The sequence below is a fragment of the Schistocerca americana genome, chromosome 8 (assembly GCF_021461395.2).
Source record: "Schistocerca americana isolate TAMUIC-IGC-003095 chromosome 8, iqSchAmer2.1, whole genome shotgun sequence".
Taxonomy (NCBI): Eukaryota; Metazoa; Arthropoda; class Insecta; order Orthoptera; family Acrididae; genus Schistocerca; species Schistocerca americana.
The window spans coordinates 113943864-113961908 of record NC_060126.1 but is presented as its reverse complement, the minus strand read 5'-3'; the positions used below and the strand labels follow the sequence as shown (position 1 = coordinate 113961908).

At 38.7% G+C, this 18045-nt stretch overlaps 1 protein-coding gene across 1 annotated transcript in view; it reads left to right on the top strand.

The window, feature by feature from the left end:
* Positions 1-18045, top strand: part of LOC124544635 (xanthine dehydrogenase-like) — a 234711-nt gene that overhangs the window by 47375 nt on the left and 169291 nt on the right. The window contains exons 2-3 of the mRNA XM_047123244.1: positions 3377-3423; positions 11126-11295. Of these exons, the coding sequence (XP_046979200.1) occupies positions 3377-3423; positions 11126-11295 (217 nt within the window). The remainder of the gene's footprint in view (positions 1-3376; positions 3424-11125; positions 11296-18045) is intronic.

Here is an 18045-nt window from a genome sequence, read left to right as displayed (position 1 = left end):
GATTCTTGAAGATAGACGTAAATCATTCCGAGAATGTCTATTGCTAAAGATATTAGGTTAAGCTGACCAGTACCAAGTTACAAGTACTCATTCTGTACATAGTGTAACCAAATGGCACCAAATAAAATTCAGTCGTTCTCTACCACACAGCACAGACGAGATATACCTGGTTAAATAAAGAGTTAAGAGTGATGATTTTGGTTTGTTATATTAAGACAGTTGGACAGGAAACAACTTGTAATTCGACTTTAAAATAAAAGATTATGGTAAGAGAACATGTCACTGCTGCACAATTGATGGTCTTCTGCTCCCCATCATTGTGCTCAAAAATTTTATCCAAGACGGGACAAGATGCTACAATTGTCACTTTTGATGTACCGGTAATTGATTCAATGAACATAAAAACAAAAAATGGTTCAAATGGCTCTGAGCATTATGGGACTTAACTTCTAAGGTCATCAGTCCCCTAGAACTTAGAATTACACAAACCTAACTAACCTAAGGACATGACATACGTCCATGCCCAAGGCAGGATTCGAACCTGCGACCGTAGCGGCTGCGCAGTTCCAGACTGTAGTGCCTAGAACTGCTTGGCCAACCCGGCCAGCGAATGTTAAAACAGCAGCTAAACATTTTTGTCTATAAACATGTTACAAGCACTAAGCCTACTGACTACAGTTTACATACGAACTCTGCAAACAAAATGTTGGTGGTGCTCAGCCAATAGATTTTATGATACTGGAATTAGAGTGTTGGTTAGCACACTGTTAGTTCTCTTTGCAGTTTGTGTCAGTTATGTGCAGTAATTAAGGAAGGTCGATACGTTCAACAACTTAAAATACTGTATTGTTGTATGTCACTTTCAGTCTAGTCTGAGTTTACCAGAAACACAGGATGTCTGTGCTATACAACATCTCATTTAGCCTACATTTTCATTATAATGACACCCCCTACACTTTAGACAGATTTGTGAAGCATTGATTAGCTATTCCTGAGATAGATAAACAGTTTTTTAATTTTGTGTTTTATTATGATACCCCTAAATTAGTATAGGGAACAGTGGTTGCTACTGCCTTTTATGGTACCATAAAGAAATGTCTTCAGAGGTGTTTCTTTCAGGCCGTGACCACAAAAGTTCCCCTTTTGAAAATTTTCTCAGTCACAGTTTACAATTTTAGTTAGAATACTGTAACCAATCACAGGTCACTATGATGCCCAATTGTCATACTACATGCACAAAGTAATTGACACTTGGCACAGTGGCTGATGCAATTGACCGAAAAGGCATTTCCCATTTACATTTGCTCCCATCAGCCACCACACCAAGTGTCAACTTAGTTTTCATGAATCTTACACCCTCCTGCTGTATTATGAAAACACATCTTTAAATCAGCATTGACAGAATGATTATGCAGCAAATTTTATTTCATACATCCTTTTAAAAAGACTCTTGAATAAACAGTTTGATACAGAAATTTTCATTTGTCATTGTAGCAATGGCAGCTATTTTTGTCAAAACTGCAATGGTGAAATAAATGCAAACCTTAATATAATATCCATTTACCTTCTAAATGCTATTCAAATGACTGTAGGCCATTTTTGTCATTAAGTCTACCAGAAATTTTCATTTTTTGCTATATCCAGATATAAGGTGAACCACTGGATGATTTTTGCTATCTGACCTATACTTTTTTGGTGAGCAAAATTTAAAAAAGATTGTCATTCTTAAAAATAAATGATAGTAAGTAACCATCCAGTTCATTCAGTTTTGCATATTTTCATGTGTTCTCATATAGCTCTTGATGTCAATGTCAATAATATATTTTTGTGTCACGGATAGGAACAACAACAAAAACTTTCACAATTACAGCTTTCAGCCATTGGCCTTCATAAACTGCAGTCTCAAGCAACTTAAACCACACTGCCAGCAGCAGCGCCAGTTCATGATGGAAATGGCGACTGGGTGGTGGTAAGGAGGAGTCTGGGGTGGGGAGGGGGAGGGATAGTATGGTGGGGATGGTGGACAGTGAAACGCTACAGGTTAGACGGAGGGCAGAAGACAGATGGGGAGGTGTAATGAGGAAAGTCACGGAAAAGGAGGGAAATAAAAAGACTGTGTGGTGGTGGTATGATGGCTGTGTAGTGCTGGAATGGGAACAGGGAAGAGGCTGGATAGGTGTGGACAGTGACTAATGATGAGGGGTAATCATGCCCTGAAATGAGAAATGTCCTGTCTACTATCCTCCCACAGTGGTATTCTGCCATCCACCGAACCTACACAATATACTCATCCATCCTTACACAACCCCTGCTCCCAATCCCTTACCTCTTGACTCATAGTCCTGTAATAGACCTATACAAAGGACCTGTCCCATACATCCTCCCTCCATCACCTACTCAGTCCATCACTAACATCACTTATCCCATCAAAGGCATGGCTGCCTGTGAAGCCAGTCATGTGGTCTACAAGTTAAGCTGCAACCACTGTGCTGCATACTATGTAGGCATGACAACCAACAAGCTGTCTGTCAGCATAAATGGCCACTGATAAACTGTGGCCAAGAAACAAGTGGACCATCCTGTTGCTGAACACGCTACCAAACATGATATCCTTCATTTAAATGGCTGCTTCACAGCCTGTGCCATATGGATCCTTCCCAACAACACCATCTTTTCTGAATTGCGCAGGTGGGAACTTTCCCTGCAATATCCCATAACCCTCCTGGCCTGAACCTTTGTTAGTCACTGTCCTCACCCATCCAGCCCCTTCACTGTTCCTATTCCAGCACTACACAGCTGTCGTCCCACCACCACACCCAGTCTTTTTATTTCTCTCCTTTTCTGTGACTTCCCCCCCTCCCTCTCCACATCTCTCTTCTGCCCTCTGTCTAGCCTGCAGCACTTCACTGTCCACCACTCCCTCCATACTATCCCTCCCCCTCCCCACCCCAGCCTCCTCCTCACCCCCACCAAGTCACCACTCCCATCATGCACTGGTGCTGCTGCTTGTAGTGTGGTTTCAGTCGCCTGAGACTGTAGACGCATGTATGAGCTGCATTTGCATGAGTGTATGTGAGTGCATGGTATGTGTATTATTGATGAAGGCCAGTGGCCGAAAGCTTTAATTGCGAAAGTCTTTTTGTGGTGCCTATCTGTGACTCAGCATCTCTGCTATATGGTGAGTAGCAACTTTCCTTCTCATAATGTTGTAACATTCCATCCTGGATTTTCCATTATTGATAATAAATTTTTGTGCCATTTATTATGTTTGCTGCATAGAAGTTGAGTTATGGTCTTGCAATTTCCCATAGAATTTTTTTGGATTGTGAACCTTCTTCATTATTAGTAAAGTCTTATCATTTTCCTGTTTTTGCAGGTACGGGAAGGAGGCGGTGTTCTACATAAACGGGGAGAAGTATACTGGTAAGTACATTTTAATATCATATTGATTCCCTTTTGCATAATTCTGCTTACCCCTTCTATAAATTTCACAAATTATTATGGGCTGTCAGCTGATTAAAATCATTAGCAATGAGATTTAAGATGCTCAAAGTGAGGCCTAAATAATTCTTATGTTTCTGAACTGTTTGTGGGATATTGTTCCAGTTATAAAATAGTGTAATATACAATGGCAACCTGAGAAACTAGGTCACAGATAGGCACAACAAAAAGTCTCTCCCAATTAAAGCTTTCGGCCATTAAGGCCTTTGTCAACAATACACACACACACACACACACACACACACACACACACACACACACACACAAGCAAATGCAACTCACACACACAACTTCAGTCTCAGGCGACAGTGTGGTTTCAGTTGCGTGGGACTGCAGTCATGTGTGTGAGTTGCAATTGTGTGTGTGTGTGTGTGTGTGTGTCTGTTGCTGATGAAGGCCTTAATGCCTGCAAACTTTAATTTTGAGAGTCTTTTTGTTGTGCCTGTCTGTGACTCAGCATCTCCACTATATGGTTAGTAACAACTTTTCTTCTCACAGTTCGAGCATGTGTGAACTGTGCCATCTTGTGGACAAGTGTTTCTATTTCATTTTGTGTTACAGAGCATATTCATTCTTGCAGCAATTCTGGATATCTTGGGTTTGACCATGTCATATATCAGTCTTCTGTTTGAGAGCTGCAACTTTTTATGCAGTCATCTGAGTGAACTGGCACCAAGCACAATGGATTGTGCCTTTAGGCAGAGAGTACTGACTGTGGGTAAGAGTTGCCCCTGCAGCTTACCCCTAGTCTTACATATGTACTGGCTCCACATAAGATGGCAATCCAGCATCATGCTTAGGCACTTTCCAGTCCTAGATCAGGTTCCAGATCTTTTGGTGTCCTCCTCATGACGATTATTCTTTGGCTCTTGGCAGCATTTCTTATCGGCCTCCATTTGGTGGCCCATGTGTGTGCACCTCTCAAGTTTGTTGTAGTCTCTGCTCAGCAATGTAGCACTCACTCTCTGTGTAAACTGAGTGGAGTCACCTATTTACTGCCCTAACTATCCATGTACAGCCTTTAGAGCATCAGCAACGTAGAGGCTGTACAGCAAGAGGCTGGGAATAGAGCACTGTGGCATTCGAGCTCCTCATGTAGTATTGTATTTATGTGCTATCCCCAACACACACATGGAAGATTCTGTTTCAGAGGCAGAACTGCAAAAGGCAGATGTGTGATGCTGGAACCAACCATTACAACAATTACTGTAGCTATTGGTTGTTTGTCCAAGCGACCTGTGATTCACAGATTTGAACACCTTGGATACATTTGAGAGAATCATCCCAAGGTACTCATGATGATTCATGGTTGCCATCATCTGCTCCACCAATTGTAGCATTTGGCATGTTGTGCATCTCCAGGACATGAGTTGGTCACCTGGCAGTATGTCTTCTGTGAGATGCTGTAGCAATTTCCTGGGATAGATTCCCTTGAACACTTCAAGAGGACTGTGAGGAGACTGGCTGGTTAGTAACTGTGCACCAGTTGAGGATCCTTGCCACTCTTAAGAAATGTAACCACTCCCATACATTTCTAGATATCAGTTATAATGGGAACACAGGATGCTGTTGAAGATTTTCAGTTAGATTCAAATAACATCTATTGGCTGTTATTTCAACAGCACACTATTCAACTGATCTTGGCCTACTTTCTTGGTGTTGTGCTGACAGAGCTTCTGCTCAGCATATTATTTATAGATGGTTGTGCTGACATCGTTGTCTGCTTGAACTTAAAAAAGTCAGTACAGGCACTGTTCCTTCTGGAAAATATGGTCCCCATGTGCAGGGTTACTACTTTACATGTGGCTCCCTTACATTGTCACAGCCTTGACTGCACAGCCTGTCACAGCAAAATCTTTATAAACCTCCAGGCCCTGCTGCTGTCAGTTCTGTGCATGGCATTCATGCCATCACAGCTCTGAGGTGATGCTTATTGACTCCTACCTTGATGTAGTAGCTTCTCTGTTGCCAGAAACCTGATGTGTTGCCATTTGAAAAAAACATGTAGTTCTTCATCGTGATCATATTAAATATCTGTGGTGTCTGTTGCAAGGGAAGTTTATTGGCCTCTGCTGCACCCCTGGAGTGCCAGTCCTTGTTCTTGATCACATGAAGTCTGTGCAGTGGCAATTGCAAGGGAAGTATCATGGCTGCTGCAGTGCCCTTGGGGTATTAGTTTCGATTGTTTCAAGTACTAAATGACTAAAAGTGAAGTAATACCCCCTCAGCACCTACAGTATCCATGACCAGGTGTCATACAGAAAGTATTGTTGAAGACAGTGTCATATTTCTCTCGAATGATGCCTTGCAGCTGTGACAATTGATTGGTGAGACTGCATCATGGATGTCAGCACGTAAGACCACCAGGAGATGATCTGACATAATGGTCCAATGCATCAAAATAATGATGGAGTGATCCACTTCCTTTGGAAAGGTAGTGTCCAAGGTGTAAGAATTGCAACAGTTGTCTGGGTAGATAGTGGGGTCATGTGGTCCCAGAACTATCACATAATGTATGCAAGTCACTTGGAGTGGATGAGAGCACAAATGTTGACTTGATGTTGAAGTTCCCTGCAATGAAGAGCTTCCACCAAATGGAAAGCAACAAGGGCTGGCACTGGGTTCTGCCTGTGAAGGATGGCTGTGAAGGATGCCTGTGAAGGATGGAGTGAAAAGTTGGGAAGTCTAGGCAATTCATATCCACTGCAGAGAAAAATGTCACGTGGCAACACATTTGAAACCACCACTGCTGCCTCTCTATAAGACTCAAGCATCTGCATTTGTTGTCACTCAATATCCAAAGTCTGCTAAATGCCCCTACTAAGTATGTAGACCCAATCTTTGTTCAGATTGTTACAATTTAATGTAGTTTTTACCACATCTTTTGTAATAATATCCCAATCTGAAGACTTGCAGTTTGAACTTCAGTATGTGATGTTCCTGTTCAAGAAAAGTGGAAACGGAAGGTTGATATCACTAAGATTAGATTCAATAGTAACAATGTTAATCAAAATTATGGTTACATATTTAATGTAAGACAAGCAAAAACAAGGGTGAATGTTTGTCACTTATGTGAAGGTAGAACTGGCACTTAAAAAAGATGGTGCTGGCCCCTCTTCCACCATGATCTCATTTGGTGCTGCTGCAGACTGCTCTGCCTGAAGATAGTAAGTTCAGCTTCCCATGCATGCATCACTTCAGCCTTCCTCTAGGAGGGTGTAGATACTCTGACTCATCCATAAAAACAGAACACAGTAACAACCCTGGCATTCAGCTGATTTACTTGTGAAAAAAATATTGTTCAAAAAAACTTTTTTGCATCCACAAAAGCTTCATACTGCATACTTAGTATCCCAAGTTATAATACATATTTTAACAAGAAATTTTGTGCAGGTCAAAGTATAGTCAACAAAGATCATTGTACAATGAGATTCAATGCAAATAGTTGCAGTGAAGATCAAACAATGGAAAATCCGGAATGGAAAATAAGAATATTACGAAAAGGATACTTGCTACTCACAATATAACAGAGATGCTGAGTCGCAGATAGACACCACAAAAAGACTGTCAGAAAGTGAGCTTTCAGGCAATAAGGCCTTCTTTGTAATTTTAGACAACATAAACACATATGAACACACACACACACACACACACACACACACACACACACACACACAAACACAAACACAACTCACAACTCACACACACATGACAAGTCTCTGGCAGATGAAGCCAGACTGTGAGCACGCACTGTGTGTGTGTGTGTGTGTGTGTGTGTGTGTGTGTGTGTGTGTGTGTATGTCTAATTTCGAAGAAGGCCTTGTTGGCTGAAAGTTCCCTTTCTGACAGTCTTCTTGTTGTGGCTATCTGCAGCTCACCATCTCTGCTATATGATTAGTTTCAGCAAAGGGGAATATATCATTTGTAATTAGGAATGCTGCTCTTTATTGCAGTGGGATCACCTCAAAAGAGGTATCTCATCAACACTCGGCAGGTAACAAAATTATTGTAACATAATGGTGTTTTCTGTGGATACAAGTAGCATGTACCCTTATAACGATGCTATATTCTTGAACATTACTTAAACTAACTTAACTTGGCCTGGAGATCATTTTATGGATGAAAACAACAGTTTCCAACTTCACAAAATTTACTGACAACTGAGCTGCATACTTATCACGTTAACAAAGCACTGATTGACATACTTCACTGATCTCTTTGACTGACAAAACAACAACTCAACAACTAACCCCCAAAAACTGACCTGCTGGCAGCATCGCTGCTTTGCTTTATATAGAATTTTAACAATAAATTACAAAAAAATCCGTTATTAAATTTGTAGAATTTCAATGTTACAATTAAAATTTACAAAACGTAAAGAAACTGATGTTACAGCTGAATAAGGTAAAAATTTACAATATTAATTGATGTAATTTTTACTGTATCATCACTAGTTTTAAATATGAAAATCGATCTGTACTTTAATTATAATAATGTCTCTTGTATTATTTTAGTTATGTAATTAATTACAGTTTGGATTTGGATACTAACATTCAATGACATTACAAATGTTGTGCTTTATCTGACTGCATATAAGAAAGTTACAAATAAGGCCTCAAATTCGGAAAAGTTGGAAAATTGTGTGATGTAAACAATTGGAGAGTTAATTAGAAATGTAATTACAAAGAATATTAATTACAGAGGAGAACATAAAAATAGATAACAAATGAAAACACATCACTTGGTAATAACTTTTAAACCGTTTCTTAAGGTAAAGATGTTTTCTGTGTTTACTCATTATTCAATTCTAATTATGATAATTAGAGGTGCCAGCCATTTATGCCAACATTCCCATGGCCTTTTTACATTTGTTACTAAATATCTGTTAATTAAACTTCTCAACTAGGTTTTTGATTTTTAACCTGTACATAAGTTTGTTAATGACAACAATCCACTGACAATTATGATAATATACGTTTTTCCAGAACTTTCTATATGCTTTCACAATGAATACCAAGTGTTTTAACAAACTGGACAGAATGATATATATAAATACACACATACAAGACCTTAGGAAGCACTAAATTAGATAATTATCCAGATGCATATAAAAAAAGGTGTATCGGACATTCCATTAGAGTCTTGGGGAAGGCTGTATCGTTATACCATCATAGTGCATGAAATTTACATCACCTGAGATGGAGAAGTGGTTCATACATTTATTGCACTTTTATCAATGTCTTATACTGAAATCCATATCTTTCACTGCCTCTCCTTAAGTTGTGACAGAAGATATTATTGATGTGATCATCCTATCAGATTATCATATTATACATAATTTTTCATTTGTTATCTGATTGCAAAGGTTTGTACTAATGTTGGAATTAGAATTTAGATTGTACTTCCTTTCATTACATATTCACAGCAATATAAAAAGAACACTACACTTCACAGGCGTTCATTGTATTAATCCACACTACATAATTACTCTTTCCTATGGATTACATGGGAAGAAGACAACAATAAATTATGCATACTAACAGTTTACTATGGAAATAGAGTGGCATTCCGAGAATGCTCCCAAAGCTCCTTATTGGATATCCCATTGCCCCCAACACATGTTTCAAACATCTCCTATCCACTTGGCCCACTGATAGCCAAATTTGCTGCTCCTAGATGGCAGGTCATTCCTATAAAATAATAAGTGATTCTCTGTGGTACAATGTTCATAAAAGATATTCAGGTTAATACAAAAAAGAAGTCATCAATACCTAAGTGTCATCTTTGCCATGATGTGCAAAGATGTGCAGATGTGCAAAGACATGAGTGTTGCAGTGGCAGTAAATGCATCAGCTGGCAGGGCAGTTGCTGTAGGCAGTGGAGAAGAGGAGTTACCAGATGCAACACAGCAACGCATATGGCTAGTGCAGCTGCTGAGGCAGTCAAGGAGACCTGTGATAAAGACAATGTCCATATGTTGATAACATTGGCAGACAAAGTTCATGCAACATTCTACAGTCACATGTAGCAAACACAACTGTTGTCACAGATGGTTGCACACAGCAACAGACCACAGCAATACAGAAGGGCCAGCACATGGATATTACTTAGCAACTATATGAGCTTACAGAGCAATCTGATGTGCTGTAGAGGAGGATGTCAGTGTTATTGCAAAACAAGAGCAACTTACCTTGGTGAGGAACAAGCAACAACAGAGCTGCCAGGGCAGATTCGATGGTGTCACTGATGGATCAGCAGCAGAGCAATAAGATGCATAAAACTATGCAAACAGCCAAATGGCAACAGCAGCTAGCTGTAGGTGTGGCAGCCATTAAAAAGCAACAGGAATACCTTCAGCAAATAAGTGAGTACAGGAAGGAAACTGGCATGGTAAGTAACTTGTCAAGATTACCTGCCCCTTCAAACACTTTCCACATTAAAGACAAGACATTTGGATGCTACTACCCATTTGATTCAGCATCAGGTGCACTGTCAGCCAGAGATGGAAAAACTGCAGCCACAACCTCACAAATGCATCTCATGGCAGTGAATAAGTCACTAATAATGACATACAGAAAGTGTGAAATGGGGTTAGATTTAAGCTTCGAGCAGAGTTACTGATGAACCTTTGTAGTAGTGGAGGTGGCAGAGTCCATACAAGATGTCAGTTTTCTGTGTCAGATAAGAATAAAGGAAATATCAGTGCTGCACAAATGAGGAAGGATGGAGTATTCATCACAGATATGCCAGGATGTGAAAAAAATCAGACCATGAGTTACACACACAGTTTTGTGATGACTGGTGAAAGTGTCAGCAGCATGGTGCATATGCAAAAGGTGTTACATGATGCACTGTGCCACATTTATACAACTTCAGGTCAATGCCAATGGGCATCACCATTGAACATGGTAAAAAGAAAGATGGTGGCTGGAGACTGTGGCAACTGTCATGTGGTAAATGCTTGCACAGTGCCAGACCACTACCCAGCACCTAACACTAGGGATTTTACTAGTGTTCTAGCAGGAGTGACAATATTTAATGTAACTCACTGCAAGAACAAATACCATCAGATTCCAGTTATGGGAAAGGATATACGACAGACAGCAATAACAACACCATTCAGTTTGTTTGAGTACATGCAAATGCTGTTTAGCTTGAAGAATTTGATGCAGATGTGGCTGCAGTTTACTGATTAGGTGCAAATGGACTGCAGTGTTTTTTCATATATTTTGATGATATATTGGTGTACCCAAACTTGGTGTTGCAAGAAGAGTACCTGAGCACTGTTTCAGACAGCATCAACAACTGTAGAGAAAATAGTCCCTATCACCTCCCCATCAGACTGAACAGTGCAAGTTGGCTTTCATTCTCTGGAACAGAACCAGTTGATAGTTCCTTTAGTTCTTGAATTTTGTTATTGTTCCTAGACTTTATTTTGTGTCTCTTTATACAGTTCATGCCTAAGATTGGTAATAAAATTTATATCAATCCTGAAGCATGGTAATAATTTGGATACAACATATGAATAGTCAGGGTGTCTATAATTTCTTTAAATTATGCCCTCATTTTAACAGTGTGCTGTTTACTTAACGTAAATAGTGATTATAATCTCCTGGTTTTACAGCTGACAGCAGCCTTCCAGCCACCACATCTCTTAATTCTTTCATTCGGGATCATGCCAGTCTTAAAGGAACAAAGTATATGTGCTATGAGGGAGGCTGTGGTGCTTGTATTGTCATGATCACTGCTCTTCACCCTGTCACAAAGAAAAAACAGTCTTTTGCAGTTAATTCGGTAAGCTTTAGTCAGTGTTCAAAAAGGATTGTGTTTTCTATTCTCTTGAAAATAATACAGAAAACTCCTATTTTTTTCCCTATGCATGTGACTGATGGCAATTTATGAGTTTTCTGCATTATTAAAAATTATTATTTTTTAACCTGTAACAAGATAACTGTCAAATTTGGAGATTTAGTGCTTCCATATGCCAATGTTTGCTTACAAATATTAGTTGTAAAAGTCAGATGCTCAGGATAACAATATACTAGGAAAAAGTGCATCTACTGATAAATTGCTCAGACAGGAAGAACCATGGAACTGTTGGAAACACCAAATGTGAAAATATGCACTTAAACCTGATCACTTGTAACTAAAAAAAATTAGTTAATTGTAAAGAAAGGCACAGAATGAAGATCAGAAATGTAGATTAGATAAAATAAGTAAAAGTCTCTTAGATCTTATTGTTAGACAGGAACAGGTAAAGCAAGCTGCTGAAGTAAAGAAAGTGAGAACGGGAATGATAACCTAAATACCTTTAGTGAGATGGAGACAACTAAATTTTGAGAGCCAAGTACTTGAAAGGGAGCACAATACATGTTTGTAGACAGGAAATGTACTAAAACAGAGAATGGTTCTGATATGTCTTATTTGTCAGTAGAATGTGTTTCACATTCAAGTAAATACTACTTGTCTCTCTCTCTTATAATATGCACATACATGTTAACACACAAAAATGTAAAAGAAAAATGTGGAAAAGCACTCATCTAAAACTAACTGATGTGTAGCACATAGACACTTGTAACAGCACAGAGACTTAACTATCTTTCAAGGCTTTGCTAGGTGGTATGCTGATTCAAATCCTGGTGGTGTAAAATTTTTACTGCCAATATTTCACGAGCAAGAGGAGGATAAGTGGTGGTTTCTTGTCAACAGTATGTGTGCCAATGTTCTGGATTAAATTCCAAACCTCTCCACAGTGTCTCATGAAGTGAGGGCATGTGCTACTGTTGATGGTGACCCATGTGCTGGATGGGGATGTTAGGCTTAGGGGCTCCTTCGTACTATTTGAAAGGCTATGTGATGGCACTGACCTTCGCCCTCTCCCTTTCCCTCTCCCTTCCTTCATAGATGACAACATAAATCCAAAATTATGGTGTATATGCACTCATCAGTCATCCATTACAGTTAATTTACAAAAACAATTGCAGAGATACAAAGACATAAAACTGGAAAATAAACAGAAACTAAATGAAAGAAAAATACATCAAGATAGGCACAGCACAAGGATTGACACATGAGGTACAATAGTAAATTCATAGAAGCATAAAATATGTGATCTAAAACTTTGCATAATTGACCTGAACAGGCTTTAGACATTTGTTTGAAATTCTATCTGCTTCTAAAGAGCCTTTGATTTTTAAGGAGGCAGCAGTTGTCTTTACTTCATTTCCAGTAATGGAGTATACACTTACCCCACTTTCAGGGTTGAGAAAATTGTTTCAGAATTAATTATGCACTTTATAAGGAGCCATTGTAGCATATTTATGGAGCCATTGTAGCATATTTATGGAGCAGCAATGAATATTTTAGCAATTATCTCTTGGTTTCTAACATGTTTATGATCAATATTTAAAACAATGTCATTCTTTTTACTGGCACAATTGGACTCTGCCTCACTCTTTGTATCTCAGATTGCTCTGATTTTATTACACCATTGGTTGATTTTGGAGCTAAAATATGAACCTTTTGATTGTTGATTATTTTACTTAATATTCAACACTTTTTGCAATGATTTAAATGGGTAGGGTTACTTGGATTTTCTAATGTAAGGTAAAATACTCATTTTTCTTTACAGGACATTTTTATCACCTTTGGAATCCGAACAAATTGTATTTGGTACTGATATCTCTTTCACAATAGATGGTCACAATTTTTCAGTGGAGCAAATAATCATATTTTCAATAGTAGTACTCTGACCATCATGGTCAATGAGACCACTTAATATTTCACTAATAATGATACTGCCAACTTTCTCTTAGTTGACAAAAATGTTATTTAATAGAGTGCTTGAATTTGGAGTTAACCTGGTATCAAAATTGGCTAGTGGGATTGTTCTGTGATGCATTACGTGTTACTTCATCAAGTGGACCCTCATGTTTTTAGTGCTCCTGGCATACTTATTTCAATACTACACAGATTTGCAATGTGACAAGAGAGCGGCTGTAAACTGAAGTCAGAGATGGGTCACCTATTTTACCTGATGGCAAGTGTGGTGTGCATTTTAAAAGTTTATGTATTTTCTGAATGTCAGGTTATACTTTTCACATTTGAGATTTTAATGTGGTGGAATGGCTGAGTCATTCAATTCTAGTTTAGTGATCTTCCAGCATTTGTAACTGTTATAGTTTCAGTCCGGCCTGTTGACATCTGTCAGTTTTGTCTAAAGTCTTGAGAACCAACCAACTTCAAGTTTTTATTGTGTGGGTGAGCAAGTGCATGTGTGTGCATTTTGTGAAAACCTTTTTAATAGTTTGAGTGGAAACCTGCTGTGTATAATCACTTTAACAACACTAATCTTTAAATGTTTCTGTGAGGTGATAAAGACAGAGATCTAGAGCACCACAAATTCCCTTCCATCATTGTCAAATTTCTGAACTCAAAAACACTTGGTAATTACTCCATTACCATTGCAGGAATAAAGTTTAACAATGAAGTCAGTTCATGAAAGAGTTCATAAATCTGAAGTTAGTTGAGCTACAAATTGGATGAAAATAACTATTAAAGTGCAGAATACAATAAGAAATATGAATGGCTACCTCAGGAAAGAGTATCTACCCTAATTTTGCATTCTGTTTAACAGTTCTACATGAGCACATTTATAATTTATTTAGGATCTACTGAGATTTTCCCAAGTGCAAAACATCTCACCATGTTATACTTGCACATATTATATGTAAAATCACTCATGTACAGATCATTAAGATAAGATTAGTTTAATTACTGCATGCTCGAAGGCATTTATACAATCATTCCTTCTCCACTACATACATGAATGGGATGAGAGGAAGCCCTAATAACTGGTACAATGGAATATACCCTCTGCTGTGCACTTCACAGTGGTTTGCAGAGTATAAATGTAGATATAGATGTAGAAGACTGTGTGACATATTATCTCATGTACTGACTGGTACATATCAACTATTTAGGCTAAGATCTAGTCTGACTGTAAAGGTTCCAATCTATGCTGAAGACAGAAGGATACAATAAATTATAGATACAGAATGTGTACTTTATGTTGAAGTAAAGATATTAGTCAGAGCCATGTAGTAACCAGCATAAGTAGTACAAAAAGAATAGAGTGCTGCTCTACCTCTCACCTTATAGTGAAAACGATAAGCCACTGACAGGCACAACAAAAAGACTGCTAAATGAATAAGCTTTTGGCCAGAAAGCCTTTCCCTGAAGAAGGCAGCACACACACATACACACACACACACACACACACACACACACACACACACACATGAAAATGCAACTCACAAAATGCAACCAATGCTTTTCATGATATTGTCAATATTCTATCTTGCAATGGATTCTCTTGCTTTGAACTGCCCACACTTACAGCTAATGTATCAGTATAAATTTAAACGGGAAACACTTTTTATTGTTGTCAAGCTCTATACTCCACAAGCCATCAAACAGCCATTGAAGGGCCTACAATAACATGCTGTTCCTGATGTTGTAACACCTTTCCCCTAAGACAAAAGATTTTCAGTATTTCATATATTGTAGGAAAAAACAAAATTGAGGTCAGTAAAGCAGAATATAAAGCACTGGCATTATAAACAGCCACCCTTATTGATACTGAATATTTTTAAATGGATGTTGTAAGTTACAATGTTCTTCCAGTCTGCTTCCATTGCACTTGCAGACCCTTAAAGGCAGAGAGAAAGAACAGAAGAATCTTGACAAAGTAGTTGCTTTCCATGTGTAAACAAATTAAATCCCATAAATACCAATCTGAGGAGATCGCCACTAGTCATAAAAGGCTGTTAGCACACTTGACTAAAGTAAGCTGCAGTGGGTATTTCTGGCAGTTAATGTATAATTTGGCTCATTCCTCATTCTCAAAGGCTCTCCTTCATCATCAAATTTGTGAAACACAGTGAGTGAGTGAATGAATAAATGGTCTCATAGTGGCCATGACTGTGAGCAATTGGGTGTCTGTGTGATTCTATGTTTGAGAGTGCACATTTATATTAGACAAAGACTGGTAATTCAAAAGCTAGTAAAGGCCCTGTGTTGTTACATGTGTCTCTTTCTCACATGAATAAAGTTCCCAAGAAACAACTGCGGCTGAAATGATGACATGTTGATATATGAGGTTTGTTCAATAAGTAATGCCCCAAATTTTTTTTCTCAGAATACATTTATTGTTAAGAGTGAGAATTTGGTGACAATATACATCAACATCTCTTGTCCGTGTCCTATTTTTCTATTTAGTCTCCATCACATTCTGTGGCTGTATGCCAACTTATGGAAGAGCATGTATTCCCTGCTGGTAAAAGCTCTTGTCCTGTAGGCGCAGCTGTGTTTTCACTGCATGACTGATACTCTCATCATCTTCAAAGTGTGTTCCCTGTAGAGAATCTTTAAGAAGCTCAAAGCAATGGAAGTCCAAGGATGCGAGGTCTGGACTAGGTTGGATGAGGCAGTGATATCCAACTCAACTTGTTCCAGGGTTCTCAGACTTGTGTGTGGACATGCATTCTCGTGTTGGAGCAAGATTTCTGCTGGATTCTTGTCCAATCGAACAGGTCAGAAATGGTTCTTGAGTTTATTCAGAGTCTTCACGTATGCCTCTGAATTGATGGTTGACCCTATTGGCATCACATCCATGAGAGTGACACCATCACAATCCCAGAAGAATGCCACCATGACTTTTCCAGCAGAGGGGGTTGTCCTGAATTTCTTCTTTTGTGGTGAATGAGGATGATGCCATTCCATGGACTGTCTTTTTGTTTCTGGCACAAAGTGGTGTACCCAGCTTTCATACCCCATAATGATCCATGACAGAAAGGCCTTTCATTGGTCACAAAATGCTCCAACAATTCAGTTGAAATGGCCCTTTTTTTAATCTTGTGGTCTTCTGTGAGCATTCATGGAACCCATCATGAGCACCTCTTTAAATATCTGAGAGTCTCGATCATTGCAGATGCACTTCGAATGCTGACTGACACTTGTAGAAATAATTGTTGAGTTGTGATCCACCAGTCAGCATAAATAATGGCATCTACAGGATTTAGCATGTCTAGAGCAGTGGCTGTGACTTATCATGGCAGTGGCTTATCATGGAGCTTTGTTTCTGCATTTCTTAAGGCTGTAACTTTCTTTACCCATTGCCCAAATCTCCTCCTATCAACTGCAGCATCACCATACACTGCACACAAACATTTACGGATGTTCACCACCATTTCTTTTTCTGCACAAAAGAATTCAATAACAGCACACTGCTTGTAACATTAGTCATATGTAGATGCCATTTTGACACTGCACTATGGCTCTGCCATCTGCCAGAATGGTTCAAAACTTCACTGGTGCACAGACCAAACATCAAATGTGAAGCACCAACAAGGACATTTGGCTATGTATATTAATGACTTTTTTTAAAAAATGTAGGGCATTACGTATTGAATGACCCTCATAATTGACAAGATCATGGATGCACCACAGACAGACATCAGTTACAAATATATGTCCCCTATTATAGGAACCATTATGAAACACTGACTCAGAATGTTTCAAGAACCAGCTTTAAATGATAACTCTACAAATATACTCCAACTCCCTATATAATGCTCACGTAGGGATTGCGTGGACACAACATTAATTACAGCACACACAGAGGCATTCAAGCAATCATTCTTTCTGCGCTCCATACTGATACATGAATGGAATGGAAAGAAACCCTAATAACTGGTGCAACAGGTGTAGATGTAGATGTAGATTCTTCTTGGACGTGTATATGTACAGCAGTAACAGCAGTCTCCATAAATTATGGTAATCAAATTACATCTGATTCCAGGCTCATTTTGCTCTACTTAATATTTTCAAAGATTATTGAATAAAATTATACTAACCAAATTTTCAAGCAGAATTTCTTAACTACTTCTCAGCTTGGGTTCCATAAAGAATGGTATTCAAAAGCAGTCATATATGATGTACTGACAAGAGGTTGGTCCAATAAGACATAATGAAACCTACCCTGAAATTATTTACACAGGAAGAAGACAAAGAAAGAAACAAACTGCCAAAATTTTAAGCATTTTGTAAAAAATGTGGAAGTTACACGTTTTTGGTGTGCAAAGAACAGCTTACAACAGTGGTTTGTACAGCCTTGCTTGCCTGGCATGCGACTCAGCAAATCAGTCATGCAGCGCCATGTAATGGAGTTATACGGAGTTCACAGACACCAATTTTAAGGACCTAAAGCCTGGTTTTCAAAGGAGTGAATGGAAGAAAACACATGTGAACGAACACTTGCAGAAAATTCACTATCACTCACTTGTATATTAATAGAATCATTTATACTATTAGTTTTTAGTTTTTGGAGCTAATATCCAGCATACAGGATACAACTCTATCCTGTTAGAGCCACACTGCAAAACTTTGCTATTCAGAGAGGATTATTTTGCATGGTGAGGGCATTGTTCTTGATGGGTTATGCACAATGACACAGTGTCTCAGTTTGTATGGAACCATGACATG